The sequence below is a fragment of the Capricornis sumatraensis genome, chromosome X (assembly GCF_032405125.1).
Source record: "Capricornis sumatraensis isolate serow.1 chromosome X, serow.2, whole genome shotgun sequence".
Lineage (NCBI taxonomy): Eukaryota > Metazoa > Chordata > Mammalia > Artiodactyla > Bovidae > Capricornis > Capricornis sumatraensis.
Window position 1 is genome coordinate 14,849,559 of NC_091092.1, and position 15,803 is coordinate 14,865,361.

Sequence of the window (15,803 nt, forward strand, 5' to 3'; positions counted from 1 at the left end):
GAGGAAAGGGAGCTGTGTGGAATCCTTGTGTATCAGCTGAGGTACAAGTCACTAAGGGTACATTTGTGTCCTGAGCCCTGAACACCCAAAGGAAATGAGACCTGAATTTGGAGAGTCTAGGTGGTGCTAGTGGTAAAGAGCCCGCCTGCCAGTGCCGGAGACATAAGAGAGATGGTTTGATCCCTGGGTCAGGAATCACACTCCAGTTTTCTTGCCTGGAGAATCCCATGGACAGAGGAGCCTGGCGGGCTACAGTCCATAGGGTCGTGAAGAGTCAGACAGGGCTGAAGAGACTTAGCACACATGATAGACAGGTGCAGCTTCTCCCATCTCAGTGAAGTGAAAGTCGCTCAGTCATGTCTAATGCTTTGCAACCCTATGAACTATACAGTCCATGGCATTCTCCAGGCCAGAATACTAGAGTGGGTAGCCTTTCCCTTCTCCAGGGGATCTTCCCAACCCAGGGATTGAACCCAGGTCTCCCACATTGCAGGTGGATTCTTTACCAGCTGAGCCACAAGGGAAGCCCAAGAATACTGGAGTGGGTAGCCTATCCCTTCTCCAGTGGACCTTCCCAACCCTGGAATCAAACTGGGATCTCCTGCATTGCAGGCGGATTCTTTACCAACTGAGCTATCAACATCACAGAAAAACCCACCAAGGCCTGGTCACCCAGTGAAGAATCGTATCCCTCCTCCCCCTTCCATTCTTTCCCCCCTTTTTTCCTCCCCTTTCTTCATCTCCCTTGTGTTCTCCCCTCCACCATGACTCGCCTCTCCATATGTCACATCTAGCCACAGGCAGAAGAAAGCCCCCACTCCAGACCAATCTAGACAGAAATGCCCCAGAGTGGCTAGAACCCACCCCAGGTTCTGTTGCTCCTGGTCAGGTAAACCACGGGTGGTGGGAGGCTCTTGTTTGGGAGAGACCGAGACATCAACCTTCCCACCCTAGCTGTGCTCAGGAAATGACCTGATGTCACAACACTCCCCTCCACCCCCGCTGCCACCAGCATGGACCATAGCAGCCTCCCCATTGTTTAGGTCTGGGGGGCAGGGGCAGGGTGTCCAGGCCCGGATGACTCCAGAATCCCTTTCTCTTGGTGTTCCAGACTTTATTAAGCAACAAGAGCAAAAATAAATCCTGTGGGCATTCCTTGCCAACTCTATTTTTAAGCAAAATCAATTAAGTAATTATCTGAGTCCAAACCAGTGTGCTAAATAAAACCTGCCACCACAGAGCGTCATCAGCCTGGGAATCTGGGGCCTCTGGGCTTGGTGGGAGCGAAGCATCTTGGGATCAGGGAGAGAACCAGGGAGTCACTTTTCCAACTTTAGATCCCATCACTCCCCATTGTGGCTTGATTCCATCAGGAAATGACCTGATGTCACAACAGTGCCACCCCCCCCCTTCTACCACACCCTGACCCAAGAGGACTTGCTTTATGTTTTTGTACTTGTCCATGACAGTCCCTAGATCTGGACTGTTCTTGTCTGGCTTCTCTGATAGTCCACGCCTGCCATCTCCTTTACAATCAAAATGCAATTCACCTCATCTAGGAGACCTTAACTTATACCTTTTGGTTTGTTTTGGTTTTATTGTTCTCTAGTCGATCATGTGTGTGCCACGTCACTGTAAGAGTGTAAGGCTTGGAGTTCCCTGGTGGTCTAGTGGTTAAGAATCCACTTGCCAGTGCGGGGGTCACAGGTTCAATCCTTGGTCAGGGAAGATCCTACATCCCACTACTGAGCCCATGCTCTGCAACAAGAGAAACCACCACAACTAGAGAGTAGCCCCTGCTCACCAGCAACTAGAGAAAGGCTGCTTGCAGCAACAAAACCCCAGCACAGTCATAAATAAATATTTTTTTTAAAACAGTATAAGGCTAGACCCTGGTCCTCTGCTTTTGCTGTACCCCCATGAGGCTTAATATAGTGCTGAGTGTGTAGCAGAGGCTCAGAGAATTCAGGACACTGCACATCTGAGGCAGCTTTTCAGGTCCTCTAGAACTGATGATGTTGGCCCAAGGAAACGGTTGGATTTCCATAATGAGTCTAATCAATAAGCACATATTAAGCACCTCCTGCTCATATGTTTAGCAGCCATTTATTGAGCACCATCTGTGTGCTGGGAACTCTGCTCAATGTCAGGGCCACAAAGATTGAATAGGACATAGTCACAGTGCTGCATTAACTGTTTGGTTAAAAAAGACACACATTCTTCAAAAAGAGCACTGGGACTTCCCTGGCAGTCTAGTGGTTAAGACTCCATGCGGCCAATGCAGGGGATGTGGTTTCAATCCCTAGTCAAGGAACTAAGATCCCACATGCCACACATTGTGGCCAAAAGATAAAAAAAAATAATAATTTTAAAAAATGAATGCATAAGGAAATACTTTAGAGCACTTAGAGAGGTATGTGAAGGACAAGGAGGTCTGGCATGCTGTAGTCCATGGGGTGGCAAAGAGTTGGACATGACTTAGCGACTGAACAACAACAACTGATAGGTGTGTATAAGTTGCTAAAGGAACAACGTGGGAACACCAGGTTCAAGTACCTGATGATATTAGACAGGCTTTACAGAATTCATATTTAAGCTGGGTTTTGAAGGATGAGTAGGAGTTTTCCAGGTATCAAAAGAGGGAGGCAGAGGGAACAGTCTTTATTTAATAAAGGTTTATCAAGAACCTAACATGAACCACTCTATAAATACAGAAATGCCTAAGCCAAGAAAGCTTTAAGGAGTTGTCAGGTGTTCAAAACTGGGCTTTGCAAGTGGTTCTCAATCAGGGTCAGTACTGCCCATTCTCAGAGAGCTTTTGGGAATATCTGGAGGGTGTTTGGAGTCATCCCAATGATTTGGCTTGTTATTGCATTTAGTGTCTCAGAGTCAGAGATGCTAAATGTCCTTCGGGGAGTGAGGCAGTCCTCAAATGATGAGTTACTAGAGGTGTAAAGGTATGAAAAAACAGTGTGGGTACCAGGAATGATAAGACATGACTGGAGAAGTAGGCGTGGACTAGGTCAGAGAAGACCTAAGGTGCTTGGATGGAGGGAGACTGGCAGGGCAAAGGCATGGAAGTGATCTCAATGTATGAAGGGCCCGGTGGAAAGGAAGGAGGCAGGAGATAGGAGCCGGTGAGTGAGGTGGGCTCCTAAGACCTCCCATCAGCCCTTCAGTGTGTGGTGGTCTCTATTGGCCAAGCCCCCGCTGAGCTGTGGAGCTTTGAGCCACAGTAGACCGTGGGTGTGCTGTGACATCAAATGAAGGGTGAGCTTTGGATATGGCCCATTGTCTTCTTGGAGAATTTGCTTTTGGTCTCTGTGTAATGTTATCTTTGATCAGTTCTTTCGTCTGTCTCTCTGTCCTTCCACACCTTTGGCTCCCTCTCCTTCACTCACTCCTTTCTCTTCCTTTCCACTTTCCTCCTCCTAAATGAGCCCCCTCCTTGTCCTTTCACAGAAAATGCTGAAGAAAGAAGCTCTCCTCCTCATCCCCAATGTCCTGAAGGTTTTCTTAGAAAATGGGCAGATCAAGTCGTTCACATTTGATGGCCGGACTACTGTTAAGGTACCCCAAAGTCTCCTCTCGTGGGTTGGTACTGTACTCTCTGGAGCACACACAGCTGCTGGTCTCAGAGTTCCTCTGAGTCTGCACAGAGCTGCTCACTTCTAGAGCAAGGTGCTCTTGGTCTTTGACCTCCTGCTCCCGGAAGTACCTGGTTGTAAAAACGTACAGTCCTTGAATGGCTGTGGTGGGGGAAAGTTGCCTGCCCAACTGTGTGCTAGTGATCGTAAATGTGTGTGTGTGTGCATACATGTACATGTGCATGGATGTGTGTAGGCATGCGTGTGTGCACACATCTGTTAACAAACTGCTTTGTGTCATGTTACCCTGTGTCCTTCATGACTTTTAGGAGCTAAGGAGTGTGACGATCATTAAACCATTTATAAAGCAAAAGCGATTTGTACTGATACAATAACACCTATGCAAGTTTACACACAGAAATCAACAAACCATCTCTCAGGAGATTAGCTTAGCCATGCCTTGCTTTTTAAATAACAACCAGCTCTTAAGCACTGAACCAAGATTGAAAAAAGTCCACCAACAGTCCCTTTGGCTATTCCTTTCACAGGAAGAGCAGCTAAAGAGCTCTGATTCTTAACAGCTCAGCCAGGCATCTGGAAGTTGTAGTGATTCCCTTAGTCCTGAGGAGGAGAGGCATGTACCATTAACCACCAGGATCTACTCTGCTCTGGGACAGAAATATCTGTTCCTGCTGCTTCTGGATTCTCTCCAGAAAGAGAATGCCATCCTCAGAGTGAATGTTTCCATGCAGTTAATGCTTCCCAGAGCCTGGCAGGCTGCAGTCCATGGAGTCACAAGAGTCAGATATGACTTAGTGACTGAACAAGACTGCCAGGCAGCTACAGCACCTGCCCAGAAAACCCACTTGGCCCAGGGCTCTCCTGAGGTACCCCTGCTGGGACCAATACAACCCTATACTAAAGCAAGCTGTGGGCCAGGAAACTTTCCCTAAGAGGAGTTACCAGGTGTTCAGAATTGCCTTTGCCAGCAATTCTCAGCCTGGGTCAGCATTGCCCCCTCCCAGGTAGTCTTTGGGAATGTCTGAGGGTATGTGGGGTCATCCCCATGGTTTGGCGTGCTACTGGCATTTAGTGTCTCAGGGTCAGAGATGCCAAGTGTCCCACAAGAAATGGAATAGTCCCCAAATGATGAAGAATTGTCCTGTCCAAAGTGCTAGTAGCGGCCGAGTTGCAAAACTCTGGGCTTTATTTAACCTGTGTTGATTGAACCGAGAGTTTCTTTGGAAGGCTTAGGCCTGGGTGGATTCCCCAGGGAACCTAGGACTAAAACACACTCCCAAAGCTGTCCTGAGGTGGTCTCTTGACTGTTGAAGGCTTCCATCTATGGGACAGACATTAAAACTAAGCCACCCAGTGATGTCCAAGTGCCCTCCCAAGTCCAAGTCCAAGAAGTGGGTCTATGTGTCAGAATCTTCCTGTGTGTTACATCATGGACTGGTATGGCCATTGTTGATCTGTTCCCACACTGGAGCATTGACCACTCTCTTTTGCCTGAGTAGCTTCTCCCCTCACAATGGCACCACCATCGGTGCTTCCAGGTAGCCCCAGCTTTCCAAAACAATGGCGGCCCCTGGCTGGTGACCATACCCTGACTTCAGGGTGCACTGGCTGTTCATTGGAACTTGGACAGGCTGCCAAGCCACTTGTCCCAGAGAGGTACCTGAGTGAATAGACAGCCTGGCACAGGGGCCATTACACTTGTAACACAATTTGACAATCACCAGCTTGGCCATCCACAGTCCCACTGCAGCTGAACAGCAAAGACGACCTCATTTGTCCGTGCCAGCACTCCAGCAACACTGGGGCCTCTGTGACTACTTGCATAGTACAAAGAGATACTCTCAAGTACCCGCCAGTTTCCAGCCTAGCATTTGAATAGCAAACCGGCTTTCAGTGTTCACTGAGGAGGGGCTTGTTTGGCAACCCTGGCTAGAAGGGAGCTTTGCATTCCCAAGTCTGCTTCTCTCTGGCCCTTGGAGGCTTGAGCCACGCTGACTCTAGGAACACACATGTTAGAGGCCGGTGTATGCCGAAGTCACAGCAGATAGATGGGAAGTGTCAGAACTGACATGTGGGCAGCCCCCACAGATCTGTTCCAGACACCCTAATATTAAAAGGCGGGCAGCAGAGCAGATGGAGCTTGGAAGTCGTCAGATTCCTGACTGTACATAGAACATGTGATGTTGTTCCTCTGCATGGACACATTTTTCAAGTTGCTAAATTGATCATCTCTAAAAGCCGGTGACAGAGATGAATATTTTGCCAGTAACTGCAAGTCATTCAATTTAGATTATGAATCCAGAAGTCATGTACCTTTGAAATCATGTAATTGTGGCCTTGGCTTTTGTTGATTCCTAAGTAAAGAGTTGCTGGACAAACCAGAGGGAACATCCTCATTTATGTGAGAAGCTGAGGGAAGAACCCACACCACACATGGCACTAAGGACAGGCTCAGGAGATCATTGGTTGAATGGAGGGGGGAGGGGGAGGAAGGGCCAGGACCTTCTTTTGCCATCTACGTGGACCAGCCAAGTTTAGGAAGACCTCCCTTCACCCCTTCTGTGTTCTCCAGGGCCCAGGCCTCTGAGCAACACTCCTAGGTCACTCTCCTCATCCTAGAGCCCTGCACCTGGGCCACCCTGAAGGCCAGTGGCTCTGTCTGGCCCACTTTCCTACCCTCAGCCTTCTCCCCAGGACCCTCTTGATGTTCAGTCCCCTTCTGCCATGTTGGGTGCAGAAGGTGTCTTAGAGCTGGAAGGGATCTCTCTCTCAAGGCTCTTTTGTCTTTACAGGATGTGATGGTGACATTACAGGACCGGCTTTCCCTGAGGTACATTGAGCACTTTGCTCTTGTCCTTGAGTATGCTGGACCAGAACAGAACCACAAGTTCCTGCTTCTCCAGGACAAGCAGCCCTTGGCTTATGTAAGTAATTCCTCTGTCACAGCTTCATAGCTTTGCAAGTGGCCTCTAGTAGACAAGAGGCCACCAGGTAATCTCTTACTGGAAAATTCATCATGATTTGCTCAGCCAGCTCCTAGAAGTCCCAGTTCTCAATCTGTCCCAACCACCCACAGAGGCCTTTAAAAATGTCCCTTGGGGGACTTTCCTGGAAGTCTGGTGGTTAAGACTTCACCTTCCAATATAGGGGGTGTGGGTTTGATCCCTGGTCAAGGAGCTAAGATCCCACATGTCTCATGGCCAAAAAAATAAAATAAAATAAAAACAGAACATAATAGAAGCATATTGTAACAAACTCAGTAGAGACTTTAAAAATGGACCATGGACAAAAAAATTTTAAAGAAAATGTCTCTTGGGAATTCCCTGGTGGTCCAGTGGTTAGTACTCCCTATGTTTTCACTGCTGAGGGCCCAGGTTCAATCCCTGCTTGGGGAACTAAGATCCCACAAGCCACTCAGCTCAGCCAAAATAAATAAATAACTAAATTCTGTAAAATGTCTCTTGTAACCTAAGAAAGGCATGACGGTTGTTAGTCTTGGTGGTCACTAGTAGGGAAGGTGTGGAGTGGCAATTCATTGTGTGGAAGGCTGAGTTGAAGAGCAATGTCAACTCCACCATCTCACGGAGTCCCTGCCTGCTAGACTTTTCTGCCTCCGAGAGGACACTCAGCCTTCAGATTAGGGCTGTAATATGGAAGCGTCCGCGAGTAGAGTCTAATGAAACCCCCGAGGCCGACACATGTGGACTGGGGAGGGGCTGAGTGAAGCCAAGAATGGATGGTGTGTCACCCATGTCACCCATGTGACACCCATGTCAAGTTCCAAAGTGGAGTAGGAGAAAGTGTCTTATCTTCCCAGCCTATGGAAAAAAGCCAGTGAAATCCAGGATTGCTGGATAACGTTTCACTAATGGTGATTCACCATGAAGAGGAAGACAGGCAACCAGGGCCAATCAGTATTCCCAGGAAGTGCAGACTTCCCTGGTGGTCCAGTGGTTAAGAGTCTGTTCTCCCAATGCAGGGGACACAGGTTCAATCCTTGGTCAGGGAACTAAGATCCCACATGCCACATGGCATGGCCAAAGAAAGAAAGAATTTCTCATTTGCTTTAAAAAAAGAATATTCTCAGAGAGGGAGAGAAGGAGTTGGAGAGGGACGGCCAGAAAGAAATGTCTCAAGGAAGCAAAGCAAAAGCTTAAATTAGACACACCAAAATGAAAGGATTTAAGAGAGAGGAATTCTTCAAGGGTAGTTCTCAGCCAAGTGTGGTCCAGAGACTTAGGTTCCCACCTATGAAGGAAAAAAGGTGGATGTCCTGCCTGGATGGAGGCCTAATCACCTCCCTGCCCATCAGGGGAGCTAATGGATCCAATTGGTCTCTTGTTCCAAATGGGATTTTTAAGCATTTTTATTATAAAAAAAAATCTCAAACATACACCAAAGTAGAAGGAATTGGATAATGAATCCGCATTACCCATCTCAGCTTCAGCAGTTACTAGTATATTGCCAGCTTGTTTCAGCTATACCTCCAAATAGGATTTTAAGTCCTTGATTTGGTTGCTCATCAGCAACTTCCTCTGCCAGAGGCTGAGCCCCTCTGCAAGGCAAAGGCCCCACAGCAAGAAGAGTCAGAGAAGTTGCCGGGAGCCCTTTCTTCCTACCTTGTGTCTTGGGCCTTGGGTTGTTGATAAAGACCAAGTCATGGATCAGTGGTTTGAAAAATTCTAATCGCTTTGGGTCAGAAGGGCAAAAAAAGACTCGGCTCCTCATCACTTTCCCCAAGGGTAATTGGAATCAGCCAGGCAGAAGACAGAGTAGGAAATAGCACCTAGCTCTGCCCAGGGGGCCCTGAGCACGCTCCTGCCACCCCAGCCACTGATTCCCGATCTCTTTTCCTCCTACCTCTCACTTCCGGGATTCAGGTAGTGCAGCGGACACACTATCATGGAATGAAATGCCTCTTCCGGATAAGCTTCTTTCCCAAAGACCCCGTGGAGCTGCTGCGTCGGGATCCTGCTGCTTTCGAGTACCTGTACATCCAGGTAGAGTGTGGTTTTGGGGATACACAGACAAACAGATCAATGGACAAACAAGCAGGCAGGCTGCTCTGCTGTCACAATGAAGTCGCTCTGTAAATTTTGCCAACCTTCAGGTAGCTCTTTCCTTTTTGGCTACCATGGTAGGGCATGGTCAAGTTGGTTGGCCTGGCAACTTAGGCTGTCTGGGGCACCAGTCTGTTTGTCTATTTGTCTAGACAGATCCCATCAACTTTCAGGAGGAAGCAACCCTGGTAACTCTGGCATCTTCACAGGATACCCTGGTTTAACAAGTGCATTTGGGTACTAGGAGCTCCCACTCCTCAGTTCTAAGCTCCAATAAGGAGACAGTTCTCAAATCAGTTCATCCAGAAACATTTGCGAAGCACTTACTCTGGGCCAGGCCCTGTGCTAGGTGCTGGCAATCAAGATGATCAAAGAACTGTCGCAGATTGCTAGAGCTCAGACAGATATGTGCACAAATAAATACAAGACAGTGTGACAGGCACTATGAGGATGGCAGGGTACAATGTCAGTAGGGGTACTCAGGAAGCAATTTGCCAACTCTTCCTGGGTGAGGCATAGTGAAGGCTTCACAGTGGAAGGGATAGATGCATGCTCTTAGCCTTGAAGGATGAATGAATGTTTGCTGGGTGCAGAGATGGATGTTTGATTCAGATATTTTGGAATTTGGTGACAGATCTTGTCCACCTTGCCTTTCCCCTTTATGATGATGTGTTCAGCTGTATTCCCTTTTTATACTGAAGTTAGCTTTAGTGAGGTCTAATTGACACATAGCAAACTGCACATATTTAAAATGACAATTTGATAAGTTTTGACATATGTTTATATCCATGAAGCCATCACCACAATCAAGATATTAAACATATCCAACACCCCCAAAAGTCTCCTCAGTCTCCTCTGTAATCCATATCCCCATCCCCAGGCAGCCACTGACCTGCTCTCTGTCACTGTAGATTAGTTTGCATTTTCTAGAATTTTATAGGAACGAAATCATACAGTATAAACACTTATTTTGATCTTGCTTCTTTCACTCAGCATGATTTTGAGGCCCACTCATGTTGTTGTGTGTATCAGTAATTCATTCCTTTTTATTGTTGAGTACTGTTCTGTGGTATGGATATACAAAAATTTGTTAACCAGTCCACCTGCTGATGGATATTTGGGTTGTCTGGTTTTGGCTACTACAAATAAAGGTTCTATGAGCATTCATATACAAGTCTTTGTATGATATATGCTTTCTTTTCTCTTGGGTGAATACCTAAGAATGGAATGACTTGATCATATGGTAGATCTATCTTTCCTTAATTTCTTGAATAAATTCCAATACTGTTTTCCAAGGTGGCCGTGCCATTTTACATTCACACCAGCCATGTGCTAGAGTCCCAGTTTCTCTACACCCTCATCAGCACTTGGCGGTATTTTTAAATTTCCATCATTCTAATAGGGTATAGAAGTATCTCATTCTGGTTTTCATTTGCATTTCCCTAATGACTAATGATGTTGAACACCTTTTCATGTGCCTCTTTGTCATCATGCATCTCTTTTGGTGAAGTTTCTATTCAAATCTTTTGCCCACTTTTTAAGTTGGGGTTGTTTGTTTACTTCTTACGGAGTTTTCAAAGTTATTTGTGTATTCTAGATACAAGTTGTTGATTGGATGTGTTATTTGCAATTATTTCATCCCAGTCTCTAAACAGTGTCTTTCACAGAGCACAAGTTTGAATTCTGATGAAGTCCAATTTGTCAATTTGGTTTATTTTATGGATTGTGCTTATGGTGTCATATTTAAGAAATCTTTGCTGAGCCCAGGTTCACAAAGATTTTGCTATTGTTTTTTTTCTAAAAGCATTATCATTTTAGGCTCTGTATTTAGGTCTATGATCCATTTTGAGTTAACTTTAGTATGTGGTACAAAGCATTGATCAAATTTCTTTTTTTTTTTTTCCATATGGATATCCAGTTGTTCCAGACCATTTATTAAAAAGAGCAGCCTTTCTTCCCATTAGTTGCCTTTGTGCCTATGTGAAAAATCAGTTGTCTGTATATGTGTGGGGCATTTCTGAAGTCTCTATTCTATTCTGTTGATCTGCTTGTTGATCTTTATGCTACCATCACACTTTTTTGATTGCTGAGACTTTTTATTGATTATTATCATTTTTATTGATTACTGAAGCTTTTTAACCAGTCTTAAAATCAGGTAGTGTTTGTCCTCCAAATTTGTTCTTTTTCAAAACTGTTTTGGCCATTCTGGGACCTTTGCATTTGTGTGGGAATTTTAGAATTAGCTTGTTAGTTTCTATCCCAAACCTGCTGTGCTTCTGATCGAGATTGTGTTGAATCTATACATTGATTTGAATCTTCCAACCCATGAAGACAGTACATTTCTATATTTCTTAAGGTCTTCTCTAATTTTTCTCAACAGTGTTTTGTACTTTTCAGTGTATAGGTCTTTCACATGTTTTGACAGATTGTCCTTAATAATTTCATGTTTTTGATGCTATTATAAATGGTTTTGATTTTCAATTTTAGTTTCTGATGGTTGCAAACATGTAGAAATATGGTTGGTTTTGTATATTGATTATGTTGATACTGAAATATTGATTATATCCTGCAACCTTGTTAACTCATTAGTTCTAGTAGATTTTTTTGTTGATTCTGTTGGATTTTCTACATAGATGATCATTGATGAAGCATTCCTTTTACACTCTCTCCTCTGCTGTAGTGATACCACTGTGGCTCTCTAGTCTCTTAGCTTATTCTGGTTCCACCTCAACACAATGGGCAACTGGTCTAACCTAGGCTGATCCTTGATAGCTGGGATTCTGACCTTCAGGGTCTGAGGGTTGTCTTACCTTTGGCCATTAATTCCAGGAGATCCTTTTTAGGATAGAATAGGGAAGACTGACTCATTATTGCTTTTGATCTTCAGACACCAAGGAAAAGAATATCCGCCCCATGCCTGCCATCCGTCTCTCACTGTGGGCTTCTGGGCCAGAGCCCTATAGAGAATCCCTCCCAGTGCCTCTCTTATTTTGTTCTTATCTGAACTGGTAGAGGAGCCTCAGATGGCTGGGGGTGAACAGTGGTGAGTATAGGCAGAAAGGCAGAAAGGTCTTTGGGAACAGGAGAAAAGAAGGGGAGTAGTGCCATGTCTCACTTCTGTAATGCCCTAGACATTCTACCTGTTTGTCCCTTGCCATTGTGTGTACCTGGCACTGAGAAGGGGGCAGTCAACTACCTGCTGAATGAAGCAAATAGTGTCTCTTCCCCAAGGGCAGAACCTTCCTCTTCCCTTTGATCTGGGATGCTTACTGACACCAGGATTCTCTTCTGGGATGTAAGGGAGTCCGTGGTGCAGTGGCTGAAAGATCTCTAACTGATGGGTGGGACTGCCCTCTCTTGCAGAGTCGGAACGATGTCATCCGAGAACGCTTTGGAATGGACCCCAAGCCGGAGATGCTTTTGGGCCTTGCTGCCCTCCACATCTATATCACTGTCTCAGCTACTCGACCTAGTCAGAAGATCTCACTCAAGAATGTGGAGTGAGTTGTGCCAGGGCCCTTCAGGAGGGGGGCACATAGCTACGCAGGGAGAAGGTACAGTGGTTGAGCTGTGCTATGCTTTTCAGGACCACGGGCCTGGGATGAGAGTGAGAACTGGACTTCCTCACAACCCCTAGACCAAGATGCCCTTGAGCTCCAGCTTCTACTTGTCTGCCTCCTGTCTCCCCTAGTCTCCATTCCTCCACCTCTGTCTCTGATTTCAGTCTGTTTCTGTCTTGCCATATTCCTTTCCTGTCTCACTTTGTCTCTCTAATTTCCTACTTTTCTTCTGCTTTTAGGAAGGAGTGGGGCCTGGAACCCTTTCTTCCCCCCTCCCTCCTACAGGGCATCAAAGAAAAGACCCTCCGGAAATCTCTCTCTCAGCAGCTGAAGGCACACCAAACACATCCTTCCAGTGGCACCAAGGTATCCAGAGGCGGCCCCAGGGCCCCCTGCTGGGGCATTAGTGGCATTAGGGGACTCCTGCGTGGTTTCCCAGCAAGTCTGGTCTTCTGGGGACTCTCCCCACTGTTTTGACCTGGATACACATCCAGCTTGACCAGATATGGTTGATGATTGTGGAGAGGATTTTTCCCCAAGCCTGAGCCTCCCCCAGAGACAGCTCAGTGGCAAGTCACTGGGAAAGCCCAGGATCCTCAAAGCAAAGGGACCAAGATGCAGGCAGAAAAAATTCTTGGGTTGTTTCACCGATTTAGTCATTTGTTGGTGAAGCACCTGTCGTGTGGACAAGCCCCGAACCCTGAGGAGACACATTTCCCATGGAAACGACTACTCTGTCCTCCGTTAGCTTTCTAGTTCATTAGTCCTGGTACAGGGAGATAAAAGCCCAGCCCCACGGGACAAGGTCTGAGCTGGATAATAGGACTCCAGATCACTGCTGGGCACTCCAGGTCACTTTGAGGGCTCAGGTCACTGCTGTACTTTCCTTCCCTTTCTGGGGTGCCCTCTGAGGGACTCCCACTCCCTGCCTCCCCAGCCCTGAAGGCCCTTCTCTGACTTGTAAGGCTCAGTCCACTTGCCTCCTAAGAGGCGGTGGTGAGAGGCCCCAGAATCCACACGCAGGTGGAGACACAAGACACAGTTGCCCTCTTATATCGCGCCCATTCCCTGCATGCCCAACTAGCTTCTCTTTTAAGATGCAAATTTCCCCGGAGAGTTAAGCCATTCCTACCTTGCTGCGCATATTTAATCAGATTGTTTTCTTCGCAGTGGAGAGTTTCAGGGCTCCTAACCATCTCCTCAGCAAACATTATTTTTGAGCTCCGCCGCCCCCCTCCCGCCCCCCGCCCCCAGCACTTGGGCTGGAGACATAAAGATGAAGAAAGCCGAGTCTCTGCCCTGAGTCAAGCATAGGCTGGTGGGAAAACCAGAGGCAGTCACAAATCCAACCCATGCAGGTTCCCTGGAAGCTTAGAGGAGAAACAGCCAGCCCAGCCTGAAGGAGATAGAAAAGGCCAGGAATTGGTGCATTTGATGCCACTTGTTCAGTCTCTCAGTTGTGTCCGACTCTGAGATCCCATGGACTGCAGCATGCCAGCCCTCCCTGTCCTTCACTATCTCCTAGAGTTGGCTCAAACTCATGTGCATTGAGTTGGTGATGCCATCCAATGCCAGAGATAGGTCTTAAAGGACAGATAGGAGTTTGTCTAGACGAGTTGCAGGGAGGAACATCCCCAGGCAGAGAAATCTGACATAAACCAGTAGAGAAGGTTCAAGAAACCTTCCTGGGTAGGGTGCAAGCAAGAGAAGAGGCCAGAGAGGTTGGCAGGAACCTGTTCGTGGAGGGCCTCGTGTGCTGTGAAAAGGGATTATCCTTCATCCTGTAGGCAGCAGAGAGCCATCAAAGGGTTTAATTTGGCAGCTGATGTGATTTAAGTTTTAGGCTGCTCCCTCTCACTGAAGATGTGAAGGGAAATGAGTGTTGATACTGAAGGTAACCTGGCTGCCAGGTGCAAATGGCAGACCTTGAGGCAGTGACCATGGAGCAAGAGAAGAGGGATGTAGGGTGGAGAGGGAGTTAAGAGGTAGAATCAAGATGACTTGGTGACTCGCAGGTTTCTGGCCTGAATGCCCAGGGAATGCCTGGACCACTGCTGGAAATTTTTCTGCCAGAGGAAGAGCAGGGTGGGGAGTTAGGAGTGCTCAGGATAAAGGTATCGAGTTGGGGATGGCCAGCACCTAGTGGTCATCAAGGATCTCAGGAGAGAAGTATAGATGTCATGGGGTGTTGAAGTTGGGGAAATGCATTGAGATTAACCCAGGAACAAAATGAGTAAGCTCAGTTCTTCAGGAATGAGGACCTGGAGGTAGCAGGAGGGTTTTGGAAGGGAGGTGGGATGCTAAAGTCTGGCAAGAGCTGTCCAAAGTGGAACCTTCCTGTGATTTTTCTCCCAAAGGTCCCGCAGTGGGGCTTGCTGACTGGTCTGACTAGTGCCTATCCAAAACTGTTGAGCCTCCTTCCTGAAAACATGGGTTTGCCTTTCCTCTGCACTTCAAGTTTCTCACACTTCTGGGTGGGTTGTTTCCACAGGGCTCTGCAATTCAGGCCAAACTCCAGTATCTTCAAATTCTGAATGAACTTCCAACGTTCACGGGCGTTTTGTTCAACACTGTGGGCCTGGTAAGTGAGGCCAGTGAGGGGGTGGGAGCTCTTTAGGGGCACTTGTCCTTGGGTTGGGGGGACAGAAGGGACTCCATTAGATCTTTTGGGTGGCATTCCCTGTCAGTGAATATTTCTAAAAGACTTCCCTCCCATTCTTCCTTTTCCCTATTGGGTCCTGTGGTGTTCTGGTCCCACCTCTGGTAAAATGGTTAAAGTAGGAGGCAAAAAAAAAAAAGTAAAATGTAAAAACTTTTGGGAATTCCCTGGAAGTCCAGTGGTTAGAACATGGTGCTGTTGCTGCCAAGGCCCTGGGTTCAGTCCCTGGTTGGGGAACTAAGATCCCACAGGCCATGTGGTGCAGCCAAAAAATAAAATGTAAAGTAGGAGACAATATTTATTTTCAGTCTCCCTCCAGGCTCTTTTGTGCCTCCTTTTCTCAGTTTCAGGCGTCAGCAAACTTTTTTTGTAAAGGGCCAGATAAGTGAATTGCCTAGGCTTGGCAGGCAGGCCACAGGGGTTCCTGTCGCAAGCACTCAGCCCTGCCATTGTGGCACAAGAGTGGCCGTCAACAAAGCCTAAACAAACGGGCCTGGCTCTGTTCCAACAGCTCTTTGTTTACGGACACTGAAACGTGAATTTCATATGATTTTTATGTGTCACAAAATATGGTTCTTTGGAATTGTTTCCAACCATTTAAGAATGTACAAAACCACTCTCAGTTCGTGGGTTGGACAAAAATTAGCAGAGGACTGGATTTGGCCTGTGGGCCAGAATTTGCCAACCCCTGCCCTATTTCATTGTTCTTACCCTCAATCCCCCAGCCTGGATGCCACTTGCACCAGCCCCACCCAGGGCCTTCAGTATAGGAATGCTCCTCTGAGGTAGGGCATAAGTGGTCCCCCTAAGACTGTGCCCCAGGCTAGTTTACCCTCGTGTGTTTCCGTGAAAGGAAATTCAAATCATTTGCTTACTGGATCCAGGTGTTTGTCATGCTCTGGGGAACACGCTGTCA

General features: G+C 47.0%; 1 protein-coding gene across 1 annotated transcript in view; it reads left to right on the plus strand.

The window, feature by feature from the left end:
- Positions 1-15,803, plus strand: part of FRMPD3 (FERM and PDZ domain containing 3) — a 61,160-nt gene that overhangs the window by 18,864 nt on the left and 26,493 nt on the right. The window contains exons 5-10 of the mRNA XM_068963052.1: positions 3,463-3,570; positions 6,401-6,532; positions 8,489-8,608; positions 12,032-12,168; positions 12,468-12,594; positions 14,720-14,809. Of these exons, the coding sequence (XP_068819153.1) occupies positions 3,463-3,570; positions 6,401-6,532; positions 8,489-8,608; positions 12,032-12,168; positions 12,468-12,594; positions 14,720-14,809 (714 nt within the window). The remainder of the gene's footprint in view (positions 1-3,462; positions 3,571-6,400; positions 6,533-8,488; positions 8,609-12,031; positions 12,169-12,467; positions 12,595-14,719; positions 14,810-15,803) is intronic.